This window comes from Callithrix jacchus, chromosome 10, assembly GCF_049354715.1.
Source record: "Callithrix jacchus isolate 240 chromosome 10, calJac240_pri, whole genome shotgun sequence".
NCBI classification, from domain to species: Eukaryota; Metazoa; Chordata; class Mammalia; order Primates; family Cebidae; genus Callithrix; species Callithrix jacchus.
Genome location: NC_133511.1, coordinates 81,006,894 through 81,022,439, shown reverse-complemented (window position 1 = coordinate 81,022,439; position 15,546 = coordinate 81,006,894). Strand labels below are relative to the sequence as shown.

The 15,546-nt window shown below is 46.2% G+C and overlaps 2 protein-coding genes across 3 annotated transcripts in view; both read right to left on the bottom strand.

Moving 5' to 3' along the window:
- The window catches only part of INSC (INSC spindle orientation adaptor protein), a 140,139-nt gene extending 129,952 nt beyond the window's left edge, over positions 1-10,187 (bottom strand). The window contains exon 1 of one of the 2 annotated variants that reach the window (XM_035265911.3): positions 9,931-10,187. In XM_035265911.3, the coding sequence (XP_035121802.1) occupies positions 9,931-10,026 (96 nt within the window). In that variant the 5' untranslated portion in view covers positions 10,027-10,187. Of the gene's footprint in view, positions 1-7,911; positions 7,993-9,930 lie in introns of those variants that run through there. The other variant, XM_009007722.5, reaches the window with a different exon arrangement.
- CALCB (calcitonin related polypeptide beta) overlaps positions 1-15,546 on the bottom strand; it is a 183,891-nt gene that overhangs the window by 16,114 nt on the left and 152,231 nt on the right. The window lies entirely within an intron of this gene.

Here is a 15,546-nt window from a genome sequence, read left to right as displayed (position 1 = left end):
AGGGACTGAGACTGAGCTGAGGCCAGTGAGGCACAGAGAGCCAGGGAGTGCTGGGTAGGGAGATGTAGGAGAGGGCAGACAAGCAAGACCTCATAGGACTTATTAAAGAGTGTGGTCTTTATCTTAAGATCAACAGGAAGCAACTAACCTACTTTTAAGGAAGAAAATGATACGAACAGAGTTGTGTTTTGAAATGCACTCTAGCTGCTGTGTGGAGAACAAATTGGAGGGGAGCCAGTGCAGAAATAGGGTCATCAGGGGGCTCTTATGGTACCTGAGAAACATGAAGATGGCACCTTGAACTAGAGTGATGCTGGTAGATTAGGAGAGAAGTGAAGGATTTGAAAGATATTTACAAGCTAATATCAACAAGACATGGGGGTGGACTGGATATGGGTTTTGAGGGAGAAAGGTGTTGAGGATGACTGTCAGGTCTCTCTGATTTGTGCAGCTACCCAGATAAAAGTCATTCAATGAGATCTGAAATATCTGAAGAGTACCAGGTTTTAGTAGGATGGTGTAAAAGAAGAAAAATGGAAATTATCTTTCGGACACGTTGAGTTTGAGAGGCCTTTAAGACATCACCCTGGGAGTCTCCTAGACTCTGTCATCTCCCTCACTTTCTGCATTCACCAGTCACTGTGTCCTATTGATTCTACCTCCTCTCCATTTGAACATAGTTCAGGCCCTTGTAATTACTGCATAAATAATTAAAACAATCTCCAGCCTCTTTCTTCTTCCCATCCATCCGCCCATCTCATGCTGTCTTTCTAAATATGATCTCCTAAAAGAGGCCCTGTCTAACCACCCAATCTAAAGTATTCCTACCCCATTATTCTCTATCACCGTCTTTGGGGATTTTTTCTTCTAAAAACATGTAACAATATATTGTACTGGTTGACTGGAGAAATAAATATACATATATGTCCTAACTTTGTTTGCCAAGAGAGCATATAAACGATGACACACCAATCACAAGAAGCACAGGTAGCCTTTAAATCTTGTTGGTTTCTAAATACTATTTACCACTGAAAGGATCCAGGGCTCCTCAGACAAATGGCTAATTCCAGGCCTATAGCAAAGAAAAAAAAACTGAGCCTGTAACTTCTTGCTATAGCAAATAGTAAGGAAAAGCACAGAGAATCATGATGATAAGTCAAAAAGAAATAAAGCCAGCTTGCAGAGCCTCCCACTAATCAAATCTGGGACAATGTGAACATTGAAATAAAATAAAGATAATTGGTAATTTATTAATTATTATCAATAATTAATAATTGATAAGTGAAGAATTCATGAGACCCCAATGATAGGAAGGGAGGGAGAGGGGAAACGATTTTATTAAGTAAAATGCAAACTACTAAATATGGAAGAAATAATTGATTCAAAGTGATCAATGATAATAAAATTAGTGGGTATAAGTTTGATAAGGAACAAGTTATACATAGTCTCAAAGTATCTCTCACAAATTACCTATTAATTAGAAAGAGGAAAAAATAATAATTTCACAGTGGAGAAACTGGCAGACATTATCTTAAGCAAGTGACAAAAGCTCCTGTCACCAGCACTAGGAGAATACCCGCATCATGTGCTTACTGATATGAAAACTGGAGAGGACATAACCTCACTGCAGTTGCATTTTTGCCCATAATGCATTGCTTGAATCTAATCATGTGAAACCATCAACAATAACCAAATTAAGAGATATTCCAAATAATGACTGACCTGTACTATTCAAAAACATAAAGTTCAAAAAAATAATAAAGCAGAACAACTGCTCTGGATTCCAGGAGACTAAAGAGACATGACAACTAAATGCAATCTGTGGATTGGATCCTGACTGAGGTGAGAGAGATGGGGGAGCCATGAACACATTGTTAGGACCATGAATTGCACCATGGTAAGATAATATCCTTTTTAAGGAAATACATACTGAACTATACAGGGACTTAAGAGGCATCATGTCTCCAATTTCTCTTCAACTCATCATAAATTTAAACATTTTCATATGTATTCACATATATAATAAAATAATAAATATAAAAATATGAGAAATATAATTACATAAACAATAAAAATAATATTTTTATATTATTGAAGAGAATGAAAATAACAAAGTAAATGGAAGATCATGTAAACAATTGAGACATGAATAAAGAGGGATTTCTTATATAAGTCTTATACATTATTATATTTGATATGCCAAAATTTAAAGTGACATAAAAATAGGAAGCACTCAATAAATGTTTGTTGAATGAATAAGTGAGCCTATATCCAACCATGTCCCTTCCTTGCTTAAAATACCTCAGTGCTTGCCCATAAATATGATAAAAAGTTCAAACATCTCAGGAAAGCAATCCAGACCGGACTCCATACAAAGCTCTTTGTAACATCTTCCATCTCATCCCCAGCACTACTGACCACCCACACCATAGGCTCCAGTTATGCTAACTGCTTAAAAGTTCTCCAAACTTGCCACATTAGGCAACACTTATGTGCCCTCACACATGCTGCTCTCTCTGCCTACAATGTCCTCCTCTTACTCCTCCTGGCAACTTTCTGTTACCTTTCAAGATTCACACCAAGTACTTACACTTTCAGAGTCAAGAGAGGAAGTCCTCTCTGACTGCCCCGGTTGGAGACACACTTCCTTGCTGCTACATTAGTGCTTCCAGTACCTGTCTTGATCACGCCCCACGGACAGGCCTTTGTTTGTTTACGAGTCTGTCTTGCCATTTCGTCTGATTGCTACTTGAAGCTGAGATATTCCCATTTACCTCTCCCCCCAGCATCTTGCACAGACCCTGGCACAGCAGATGATCTCAATTAATACTGAGGTGTGAATAAATGAATCAGTTTTGGTTGCACTTTCTGGATCTTCCAAGAGAATCCTTAACTTTAGTCTCTTTCATTGTACTCAGAAAATGCAGAGAAGTGAGAGAAGTGAGTTTTCTCATTTTATGCACAAGGAAAGGGAGGCTCAGAAAGGATAAGTGACTTAACCCAAGATAATACAGTGTGCCCAAGGATGAGTCAGAGCTGGAATCCAGATCTTGTGCCAATGAATCCAGTGTTCTTTCACAGAAGGCGAGTGGCATAGGAAGGAAAGCTATTCCATTTTACCGTTTAGCTATTCTATGCAAAACACAGTATTTCAAATAAACTTTCCAGTTCTGGCATCACATTTCCTTATGAGGAACTCCAGTTTACAGATGAGGAAACTGAGGCTCCAAGTCAGATCAATCTGGCTGCAAAGGCTCATGCTCTCTTTTCTGCACATTGCCAGTATGAACTACCTACCTGTGACCCTCCATCAAAAGAAGTGAGATGGCCTAAGCCAACTGTTCTGTCCCTCAACAGTGTCTTTTAATCCAGCACCACACACAGGCCCACAATGCAGCTCATACCCTCCAACCACAGGCCACATTTCATATGATTTCCAAACCCAGAATATTTGGTTTGTAAGACAAAACCTTCATTTCTCCAGCAGAAAGTGAATACTATACACAACTACACAGCCAAACTGCTGACGCCTACACACACTGCATCACACCAGAGTCTGATCTGCCCTGAGACATCCTCAAAAGTATCCAGGACTCCACCAGAGCTTGGCACTGAGGGGATCCTGGAGCTTGAGGAGGTGAGATTAGGCTGGCCAGATCACAACGTCTGGGCAGGGGCTTGGTTACCAGGACGGAGATTGCTCCAGGGAAGAAGTGAAGCCACAGAAGTTCAACACTGCCCAGACCATGTTGGTGGGGGGGTTGAAAGGCAGGGGAGAGATCCCCCACAGCCCAGAAGGCCTTTCCCACCCCTTCAATCCCTGCTTCTCACACAGCAGCAGTCTCCATCTGAGGCTGGAAAGGCCAATGATGCCGATCACATTCAGATCCTGGAGACAGACAGAGAAGTCAAGCCCTAGCCTCATTCCCCAATTTGCCCAAAGGAGTGGTTTTTCCTACTTTGAAAGCCTTTGAGATGGAGTTCCTGGCATTTCTGGTGGTCAGTGGACATTCACCACACACTCTGGAGTTAGACAGACCTGGGAAGGAATCTTTGCTAGCTCTGACCTTGGGCTAGTTGTTTAACCTTGCTGTGTTTCATTTTCCTCATATTTTAAAGAGTCTTAACTATGTCATAGGGTTGGTGTAAAGGTTTCATGAAATGAAAGATGGAAAGAGCCTAAAAAGGAAGCTGGACAGTAGTCGATAGTAAATAAACGTGAGTTGCTGTCAGTTACCTTTCCCACACGGAAGTCCTAACCATATTACACAATGCTGTCTTGCTGGCTTTTAAGCCTATTTTCACTTGGTTGAGCTTAAAGCACATGGAAACAACCAAAGTCTAAATAGTGTGAAAATTCAGCAGAGATGCATTCCAGTCTTGTCTTACCTTTTAAAGATGACATTTATCTGGGAAGGAACAAACTCCTCATCCACACCAAGCCACCAGCACATTACTCAGTACCAGGCCACAGGGGATTTCCTCTTTTCTACCTTGTGATCAAATGCTTCTGGAAGGCTGAACCTTGAAGGCAGGCAACATCCACCAGCTTGGGTTAACATAACACATACTGAGAAGCAGGAACTCAGTACAATGCCTGAAAGCCCACCATCTGAGTTGTTCTAATCATTTTTTGTTGCTCAGTTTTACCCTCCAGCTTTCTCCTTTCCAAACATGAATGGCCTTGGGCAGCACAAATAATTTGCCATGGAGTGAAGTAGAAGTTCCACCAACTTTGCAATGTGGCTACAGCAATACCCTGCATTCAGATGAGGTGCACTTCTGCAGGTGAGAGGTGACAAATGACTCCCTGACCAGTTGGCAGACTGGGGACTATATTTGAGGAAGAAGAAAGTGCTGAGCACTGACCTATGGCCTCACAGACCCAGGTAAGGAGGCAGGAAGGTTCTTCTTGTTCTCCTCCACACTCCTAAGTCCAAGCTCCTCATCCCAAGCTCCAGTTCCATAAGGGCCATCCCTGATCAGAGATGTTGTGGTCCATACTGGGGGAGGGCTCAGATCCAAGAGACACAGAACTCCTAACAGAGCCCTGGATTGAGACAGGGTCACATGAGGAAGGGGTAGCCATGGGGCCAGGGGCAGGCTTAGGGCAAGGGTCAAACTCCTTCGGGCACACAGACACTTGAGCTTTTGAGACAGGGAGGAGCTAGCAGCTGAAGTACTTGGAGCAGGGGGTGTTTATCAATGGCCCAATTCATTCTCAACTATCCCCCTTGTCTGAGCCAACACAGAGATGGGCATTATGTCCCATAGCTACAAGAAAAAGAAAAAAAAAAAACTTCAAGACATTGTCACCAATTAGAGTCCAAAGGTACAGAAGCCAAATTGAGACATTTGGTTTGAAAACCAGATGACATATTTGAAATTGAGGATGTCCCCAAAAATCCAATGTGGTTCCCATCCCCAGAGACCAATAGAATCCTGAATTGCTGGTTGTTCATTTATTTAATCTGATTTCCTTCAACAAAGGATATGGAAGTTTACAGTTAAAAATATGTATTCTACAAAGTTGATAAAGTAGAAATTAGAAGTCAAAGCAATGGTTCCAACTAACATAGTTATTACAACGGAGCAGTATGATAGACTAAGAGCTTCCCAGCAACCGGCACTGAGAAAAGAAACACAATGGGAAAATAATTTCATACACTGCCACCTTTATTCTGCTGGACTGACCACACCCTGCCCTTTTTTAATCACTCCCAAGGGTCAGGCATATGATCAGGCTACAGAGAAGATAGATCCTAGCATTCCCCTCAAAAAGTGATCGAACCCAATTTGCTCTCCTGCATATTAGGGGAGTTAGTAGGTAAGAGCTTAGACCAAACCATAAACCAAACCAAAACCCCTTACACCAAACCATAAACACTAAGAAAGTGGAAACTCAGGCCAGGCATGGTGGCTCATGCCTGTAATCCCAGTACTTTGGGAGGCCGAGGCAGGTGGATCACGTGGGGTCAGGAGTTCGAGACCAGCCTGGCCAACATGGTGAAACCTTGTCTCTACTAAAAATACAAAAATTAGCTGGGTGTGGTGGTAGACACCTGTAATCCTGGCTACTCAGGAGGCTGAGGCAGGAGAATCTCTTGAATCTGGGAGGCAGAAGTTGAGATCACGCCACTACACTCCAGCCTGGGTGACAGAGCAAGACTCCATCAAAAAAAAAAAAAAAAAAAAAAGAAAGAAAGAAACAAGAAAAGAACGAAGAAACTTAGTACCATCTTTCTAACCTCCCAACTGAAGGAGCACATATAGGCTGAGTACCTCACTGAAGTATACAGAAGAAAATAGCCAGGCTGGGACAGGTCTAGAAGCTCTACTAAGAAGAATAATACCACCACTCAGCTGGCATTTTGGCACCTACTCTGCTAACCACTGTTTAGTGTGTGCCCAGTAGTCACCAGAGGGAGGAGGTCATAGAGAAGATTCTGTCCAGAAAAGAGATAACCACTAGAAGAAAGAATAGGAGTACAGCAAAGACCATCCCTCCACCAGCCAGCAGGAGGGAGACTTAAAGTAGCATTGAATGAAACCAAAGAAAAGAAGGAATCAGCCCAGCTCAATTCACTGTCCTTCCTGCTCTGGGCTTCTTGCCTTGGGCCCCAGCCCAGAAGGGTCACCACTTCTCTGCAGCAGGGGTAATCCAGAGTATAAGCTACAGTGTGGAGGAAATTACAGGTGCTCAGCTCCACTCCATCTCAGATCCCAGCCTGAACTGGCTTGCCTTCCAAAGGAAATGTTTGGAAATTTTCACTTCTAAAAGGGCAAATACTGCTTCTAAGGGCCAAGATGCTCTCTGGCTGAGCTCCATGGGAAGCCTCAATTTCAGATTAAATGGGACCCCTCAAAGACACCTTATCACCATCTGCCCTGACCCCCCAGCCAAAGTCCCTGACTTAAAATATTCCCTGCTGAGGCCAGTTTTTTGGACCCATTGTCAGAGGTACCATATACAGGCTAAAATGAGCAAAAGGGGTTGGGGGAGGCTAGTAGCTGAGGGTGGAGCCAAGCCAGGGATATGTCTGTGCATAGGCATTGTGCACAGTCGGTGCGTGTTGCATACATGTCGTTGTCTGCAGGTATACATGTCGAAAGTGTGTGAATGGTTGCATGGCAATCCTGAGGAGCATGTGCAAGATTGGTGCGTGTGAACAGGGTTGTGTGTATGCTGAGCATGTGAGCGTGGGTACACTCTGAGTGTTTGTGGGTGGCCATGGCCATGTGGTCTGCTCATCCCCTGGCCTCCTGCCTCTTCTCCTGGTTTGAGAGTGGGGTCCCCAAGCTGTCTCCCTGACCCTGGTCTAGCCAGATGGGGTCAGTCAGAGCCACATTCACTCCAGTATTGTGTGAGGGCTCTGAGCTTCTGTCCTGCTCCAAGCCCTGAGAAATCAAAACCAAATGACCCACAGAGAAGACACCCCAGCTCGGGACAAGTCAGGTCACCCTAGAAAGCCTGAGTTCATATAACACTTCCTAGCCCCAGCTTCTGCCTTCCTGGGTTGAGTCTGGCACATCCACTCATCCACATATGGACTGGCTCAGCTCACCTGGAGGCCTTCCTGCCACACACACACAGGGCTTTCCACAGGAACAGACACAGTCCACCCAGGGCAGCAGGTGCCACACAGACAGACACCTGTGGCCCACTCCAGACCACCACACACACTCTGACACTCTCATTCACTCACATTCACTGGGGCACATGCTAGAAAATGCCACATGTGGACATCGCACCCAGACACCCTCCCTCACACTGGCACAAGTTCCCCTTCACAAGCACTCACACTGACACACTTACTCCTATCCAATTAGTCACAAACTTGCACTGCTCCCAACTAGGCTGGCAGAAGCAGCACCAGCCCCTGAGTCCAGCCAGGGGACCTGTCTACTTACTTAGTGTGCGAGACAGACGGCTGGTGCGAGTGGCCAGCGGTGGCAGGACGCAGCGGGAGCTCCAGAGGCCGCGCGCAAAGTGGCCTCTCCGCAGGCCCAACCCGATGGGCCGCCCCTGGCCCCCGCCCCCGCCCCGCTTGCCCCCGCCCGCCCCTCCGAGGCGGCCACAGCCTCTCAAGGACCTTCCTTCCACAAAAGCACGCTCCCTGCCAAGCCTCTGTCCCGCGTCAGGCACGGCTGCCTGCAGTTGCCGCGGGACCGCGAGGCTATTTCGGCGCCCCTGGCGGGGGAAACATGGCGTTCCCTCCCATCTGCGGGTGCGCTGGAATGGGGACGCGGTCAGGCCTAATTAGAGGCCGGGCTCCCCCAGGCCGGGCGGCAGGCACCAGGGTGATCACCCGGGAGCCATGGAGCCGCCCAGGCGGGGGCGCCCACAAGGTACCCTGCATGCCAACATCTGGAGAGGGGAAGGGAATGTGCCGCGATGGTTTCCCTTGGAGCTGAAACAAGACAAGGAGGGATTTGGGTGCAGTTCACTTGCTTGGAAGGAGGAAGCCGCCCAGTTTTTAACCGCCCCAAACGCCTAGAATGAGGCGGTTTATTCACCGCAGGTGCTTCCCTCTGGATCCTTGGTCACACACATCTAAGTCACCCTCTACATCCTGGACCTGCCAAAAATGACCAGGGGCTGTTGCAGAAACTCTTTCTAACTTTGGCACATTAGTTCGGATCCCACCCCCGACCCACACACACCATCCTGGACTCTGTCAAACGGCTAAATCTAGAGGAACTTGATTCCCACTCAAAAGCTCGGCAATGTGGCATTATTGACCTGGAGTAAAAGTTCCAGGTTATTTCATACAACCCCCTCCCACTACCACCACCACGTCTTGGTATGAGTACCCCAGAGCTGGGAGAATCTCAACCTATTCTTGGAGGTCCTCAACCAAAGGTGGCCCCTGGTCTCCCTGAGTCCTGCTCCAAAGCTTGAACCCTCTTATTGGCAGAAAGTTTTCCTTGACATCTAACCTAAATCTCTCACATGCAAACTATGTCAATTTGCTCACAATATGTATCCAGGCAGAAGAAGTTCAACTCTATCCCCGTGACACAATGACCACACCAAGGTCCCACTGCAGCCTTCTCATCCTTGATGCCGATAATCTCTATTTCTTTGTTCAGGCTCTGGATGAAGCTGCCTGCTGTTCCCTGGCCTCGAACAAACATTAGCTCTCTGACATTAAGTCCTCTCCTCAGGTCTCTGGGGGCCCAGGGCTCAGTAGGTGGCCAAGTCATTCCTCTCAGACAAACCAGCTTCATCTCTATCCTCCAGTCATCCAGCACAGCCTGATTCTACTCCCCAAGTTCCCTGAGAGGGGCCTTAGTTCCTGTCTCAACAAATGCTAATGCTGGGGACAGGGCTTGGTGCCACCTGGCTTGGCATTACCACTAGAACCACAGTCTACTCAAACAGGCAGAGTTTGCAGAATCTTCTCTTGAGTCTGTTTCTGGTAGGGCAGGTGGCATAATAAGAACAGTCTCCACTTCTTTCTCAAAGAAACCTGGTTTTGCATCCTGCCTCTACTACTTTCCAGTGATGAGTCCTTGGACAAATCACTTAATCTCTCTGAGCATCAGTTTTTTCATATGTACATTGGGGAACATAGTAATATCTGCCCAGCTCATGAGGTTATTGAAAGTATGAAGTGAGATTAAGGATATAAAACACCTTGAAAACAGATATTTTATTATATGCTAGAAATAGAATGAGGCTTAGATCATACACAGATCGATATTAGCAAAAAAGCCTCAAAGGTTTTTTATTTCCAGGTCTAAACTCTGTGTCTGGGTTTCAAGGTAAGAGAGGAACAGACTTGGTTTGTTAGATGTTCCCTAGAGGCACTTGGCATAAATGCCCCCCACCCTCCACTTCCCAATACACACGCACAAATACACACACACACACACACACACACACATGCACACACACCCCATATACCCACCTTCCCAGATACGTACAGCACAGCACAGCCTCCTGGACTCCTGGACTCCCCATAGACCCCAGCCACCTGGACCTTCGCTGGCTGCCTCTCCATTCCCGGGGGGGCGCCTCATGGCTCTAGTCTTGGTGACAGCAACTCCAAGTCTCCTTACAGAGGCCCCTATGAACAGCTTCTCTCCCCTTGCCCATCCTTCTGGGCCATGGCCCTGAGGCCTGTGACTCAAGACAAAGCTTGTCCAAGGCAGTTCAGAACTGACGCCGCCCAAGGGAGCTCAGAGTTGAAGCTTCCACCCCTACGACCCCCTCCCCTCTGCCTGCCTGGCTTCTCAATGCTGTGCTGTCCTGCTTAATTCTTAATGGAAATTCCATCCCCGGCGCCGGCCCTAGCTGGCTCAGGGAGTCCAGGCTTGGGCCAACAGCAAACGCCACAAGAGAGACTGGGCCTGTCTGGCCATATGAATACACTTAAACACATATATACATATGTATTTACACACACAAGCAGCAAGACATGCTCAAAGACATTCACAAACTCAGGTATTCTCATCCAGACACATCCATGCACAAAGATAATACACATTCTAATCACTAACATTTATTGCATATGTGATAACTTTATAGGTCATCAATTGCTCTAATTCTTAGAACAGTTCTAGGTTCTGATACTGTCCCCATTTTACATATAAAGAAACTGAGGCCCAGGGAGGTTAAGTAACTTATCCAAGGCATTGGTAATAATAGCCCAACATGTAAGTACCAGGATCTGTGCTAAGAAGTTTGTGTGCATTGTTTCATTTTGCTGCCATAGTAACCCTTTATAAAAATTATTATTAGCCCCGTAATACAGACACAGAAAATGGAGACCAAGTGGCTTAAATTACCTGTCTGTGGCCTCACAGCTGGTCAGATGGAAACTCTACACAGATAGACATGAGAACCCTTATGGATACACAGAGAGACACACAGGTAGAGACACATGCACACGCTCAGAGGTTCACCCACAAATAGTCTCAGGACTGGTCCAGAGCTATATCAGGCAAAGGTCCCCTCCAGCCTGACTCCAGGTTCTTCTCCTGTCCAAATGGCCTATCCCAGATCCAGCAGCTTCACACATCACTTTAGGAAGAACAAGTTCAGACTTAAACGGAGGAAAGATTTCAGGTTTACACTCCAGCCTGCCAGGTTCATAGTCAACCCCATCCTCAGCTCCAAATTGTTTCCCCAGTATTTTCTAGATGGTCACTGAAAGAAGCCTCAGCTACACTCTTCTGAAGGGATCACACCTCCAAGGAGGGAGCACCTCAGAGGCTCTGAGCACTGACCAGGCTCCAATACTTGGATTTTGTCCTTCAGGCCCAGATGAGTCTAAACAGGGCACTTGGGACAAGGCCTGGCACAGGAGCCCAAGCATCGGGTAGAGTAGAGAATGTGTTGCCCAAGGAAGTTAAAGTTATAATGTAGGAAGATGGCAAAACCCTGGAAAACCCTGGTGGAATGAGAGGAGAGAGGTTGGGGCCGGGCCACCCCGCCCTCTCCTGCGTCTGTTCCACCACATACCTGTTGTGGTTTATTGGCCAAGTTGGGGAGGGCAGAAAAGTCCTGTTTCTTTTGGGAAAGGCAGTGGAGTCCTGAGTTCAGATAGTTGAGATGACAGACATGCAGGAGAGATCAGAAAAGTTTAGTCCACCAGGAGCTTATCCACTGCTTGAAATTTCCATGCTATGCTAGATATCTCCAAGGAGCAGAAGGTGTGTTGGCATCAGGCCTCCTAAGCAGCCACAATAGAAAGTTCCTAAGAAGGCCTGTTACAGTCAGAGTAGCCTCTATTGTCCCCTGTGGTTTCCACATCCCAACCCAGAATTTTCCAATTGTTTCTGTTGTCACAAGCTCTTCCACCCTGTGGTCAGAGAAAATAGCCCAGCATGGCAGCCCCATGGGGCCTCAGCATTGGAAAAGAGTTTTTTGAGAGAGGAGTGCTTAAGCTCTACAAATGGGTAAGGAATCGCGGTGATTCAGGCAATAGCTCTAAGAAGGGGAGATATTCTGAGCTGAAGAATTTGTATTTCTAAAAGTTTCCCAGGCGATATTGACACTACTGATCTGGAGATCATACTTTAAGAACCACTACTCTCTGGAATAAGAGAAAGTCAAGGATCATTCCAGTTCAAAACTAAATTTCCAACCTAACTTCAGAGTATAAATGGTTTCTTCTGAAATCTTAAAGAAAGAATGTACAATCCTGGGCCAGGTGCAGTGGCTGACACCTGTAATCCCAGTACCATTTTGGGAGGCTGAGGTGGGAAAATAAGTGAAAGCTAAAAGTTCAAGACCAGCCTAAGCAACAAAGCTTTGCAAAAAAAAAAAATTAAAAATCAGCCAGAAAAAGTGGTGTGCACCTGTGGTCCCAGCTACTCAGGAGGCTGAGGCAGGAGGATAGGAAGACTGCCTGAGTCCAGAAGCTCAAGGTTACAGAGCTATTATCACACCACTGCACTCCAGCCTTGGCAACAGAGTGGGACTCTGTCTCTAAGAATTTTTTTTTTAAAAAAAGAACTTTGCAATGTTTTAACCTTTTCAGCAGTTTGTTCATTTCCTTGCCTAACCTTCCTCGCCTAACCTTCCTCTTCCCAACTTTCATGTCACCCCTGCCATCTGTTGGTGGGTCTTTCATGGGCTCTGTAATGGCTCTCTCTGCCCCAGCACACCTCAAGACAAAAAAATGGCATCCTCCACCCTGTCCTCTACCTGCACAGAGAAGGTTATCAAGATGAGGGACCTGCACAAAAATAGTGATGACCAGTAGGCTCTCAGTTCCAGGGATGGAGATAAGAGATCAAAAGGTTATAGTGATAGCAGCTGAAATGCCATTTCCAACTCTTACAGATGAGCAATAGGCATGGGTCCCAGTGCCCACAGCTGTGACCTCCAGTATCCCCCTGAGACGTGTGCATGGAGATGATGGAGAGACAGGGCCCTCACAGAGGACAAGGAGACAATCCCAGACAGGCTGGTGCAGATGCATCATTAACTCACTTGGGCAATGGCCTGTCTATCTCTCCAAGCCTTGCTCTGCAATTCTTTCAAGAAGGAAAATGTTCCTCAACTCCCAGAGCCAGTGTGAGAACCTGAAATAAAATTGGAATGGAGAGATAGAAGCGACAGAAAGGCCCTCAGAGATCTCTGGATGCAAAGGTTCTGAAATTTTATGATCCACTAGAATCACCCGAAGGGAAGAAAAATGCAAAATCCAAGGTGTCCCTCAGTGATTCTGAGTCAGGAGATGGGTGGTGTGCTGGAGCCAACATGCACCTCTCTTCCCCAAAGTGAAGTTCAGTGACTTCACATTGTTAGCTTGGACTTGGCGAAAGTAGGAGTATTTATTTACACTACAGAAATAGAGTGAACACTATAAATTAGGGTGTTTTGTTTTGGAAAGCCTATTGTTGATCATTTATCAACACACCATGGGACATTGTTGGTCTCTATCTTCTAGTATCCCAAGCAATTAGGATGCAGGCCAACTTTGAGAAACACTAATCTAGTGATAAAGTTCTAACCCAAACCCCTTAGAGTACACATAAGAAAACTGAGGCCCCGTCTGGAGAAGATTCACAGTCATGGTCTCTGTAGTAGGCTGCTCAGTTCAGGTTGGTGGGGGCTGGGGAGCAGCCCTGCCTGTTTACCTGAACTTGTCCTGTGTATGTCTGCTCCACCAAATACCTGTTGAAGCTTACTGGCTAAGTGGGGGAGGGTGGGAAAGTCCTGTCCCTTGTGAGCCAAACAGATTAATTCTCATCAGCATTTAGAATTTGAACTACCTGACTGGGGTGCCCTGGACAGCAGAACATAAATTCCAAGGCTTCCCTGCCCCTCCAAACCTTAACTATCATCTGTTCCTTGAATTCAGAGAGATTCCCTACTATCCTTCCAACAAAGTCCATGTTTGTCTTAGAGTAACAAGCTATATTTTCTTACAATCAGAACCATCTTCAGAAATACAGCCACAGAGCAAACTAGCGAAAATAAGAACCCAAGATTCCTGTCCCTTTGTTTTTCCCCTACAGCATGCCCTGCCTTCAGATGGGATGCCAAAGGACAAATGATTGTGCAAATATGCAACTCTCTAGGATGGTGGTTTTCAAAGAGTGGTCCTAGACCAGCAATCTTGACAACACCTGGGATCTTGTAACAACATGCAAATTCTCAGGTCTCACCACACAGTGACTGAATCAGAAAATCTCACTACTGTCTATCAAGCTGCATTTGAACAAGTCTCCCAGGAGATTCTGATGTCTGCTAAATTTGAGAAGAATTGCTCCAGCGGGAGGGGCCATTGCTTTGCCTACCTAACAATAAACCAAAGGCTGTTCAGGTCAGGGAGGAAAGGCCATCAGGGTGTAAGACCAGCATGGGGTGTGTGGGGCCAGTCACACCACTTCCTGCCCAGCTTCCTTAACCCCATGCTCCTTAACCCTCTGCTCCCAAGAGACTAAGCAGTGGCTATGCATCCTAAACTAAAATAGAGTCCCCCTTTCTGAAGCCTAAAAAGCAATGCCTTTCCAAAAACAGTAGGACAACCTCAGCAAAGACATGCCAGGAAATGCCAATTCTGTCACTGCCTTGGTGCCTAACTGAGGAGGTGACTCCTATTAGACCTTCCCTGGCTCTTTAGATTCCCAGGGCCTTGCTCTGTCTTGCCTGGGACAGCTTCTCAAGTCCCTCTGGAAGGAGGATGGCCAAGGGCCTAGCTCCGAAAGCCATTTTGACCTCACCAGCTCAGAGTCCAGTGTTTCTTTCATTTTCTGTGCTTCCTTCAGGGAGAAAGATGGATTTGAAGATAATTGAAGAAGTGAGATCTCAGGGAGAGGGACAAAATTATAATAACAGTGACTACATCTCCATGTATTGAGTTCTTTCTGTATACCAGCCCTGCTCGTACCAAGTACTTTCCATGTTTCATCTGGTATAAGCCTCACCACAATTTAATAATATACAGTTATTACTGGCCCACTTAGAGGAAAGTAAGCAGGCTGAGAGAGGTTAAATAGCTCTCCCAAGATCAGCCAGCCAGTTCATGGAAGATCAGAGATTCAAACCCAGGTCTGCCTGACCCAGGCTTCTCTGGTTTGTTTTTATCTTTTCTTTTTTTTTTCTTTCTAAGACAGGGTCTCACTTCCATCACCCAGGCTGGAGTGCAGTAGCATGATACCAGCTCTGCAGGCTCAACTTCCTGAGATTAACTGATCCTCCCACCTCTGCCTCCTGAGTAGCTGGGACTACAGGCATGCGCCACCACACCAGGCTAATTTTTTGCATTTTTAGTAGAGACAGGGATTCACCATGTTAGCCAGGCCTGGTCTTGAACTCCTGGGCTCAAGCAATCCTCCCACTGAGCCTCCCAAATTGCTGGGATTACAGGCATGAGTCACCATGCCCGGCAGCCCCTCGAGTTTCAATACAGATGTAGAGGTTCACCTGGGACAGGAGGAAGTGCACCTGCTGCTGAGAAGGGTAGGATGGGGAAGGAAACGTGAGAAAGCCTTTTCCCAAACTGGGAGGGAGGGTCAGTGGCTTGTGAAGAAGAAAGGGGTATAAGTGTGGGTGGAGCTTTGAGGAGTCAGGGACAGGACACA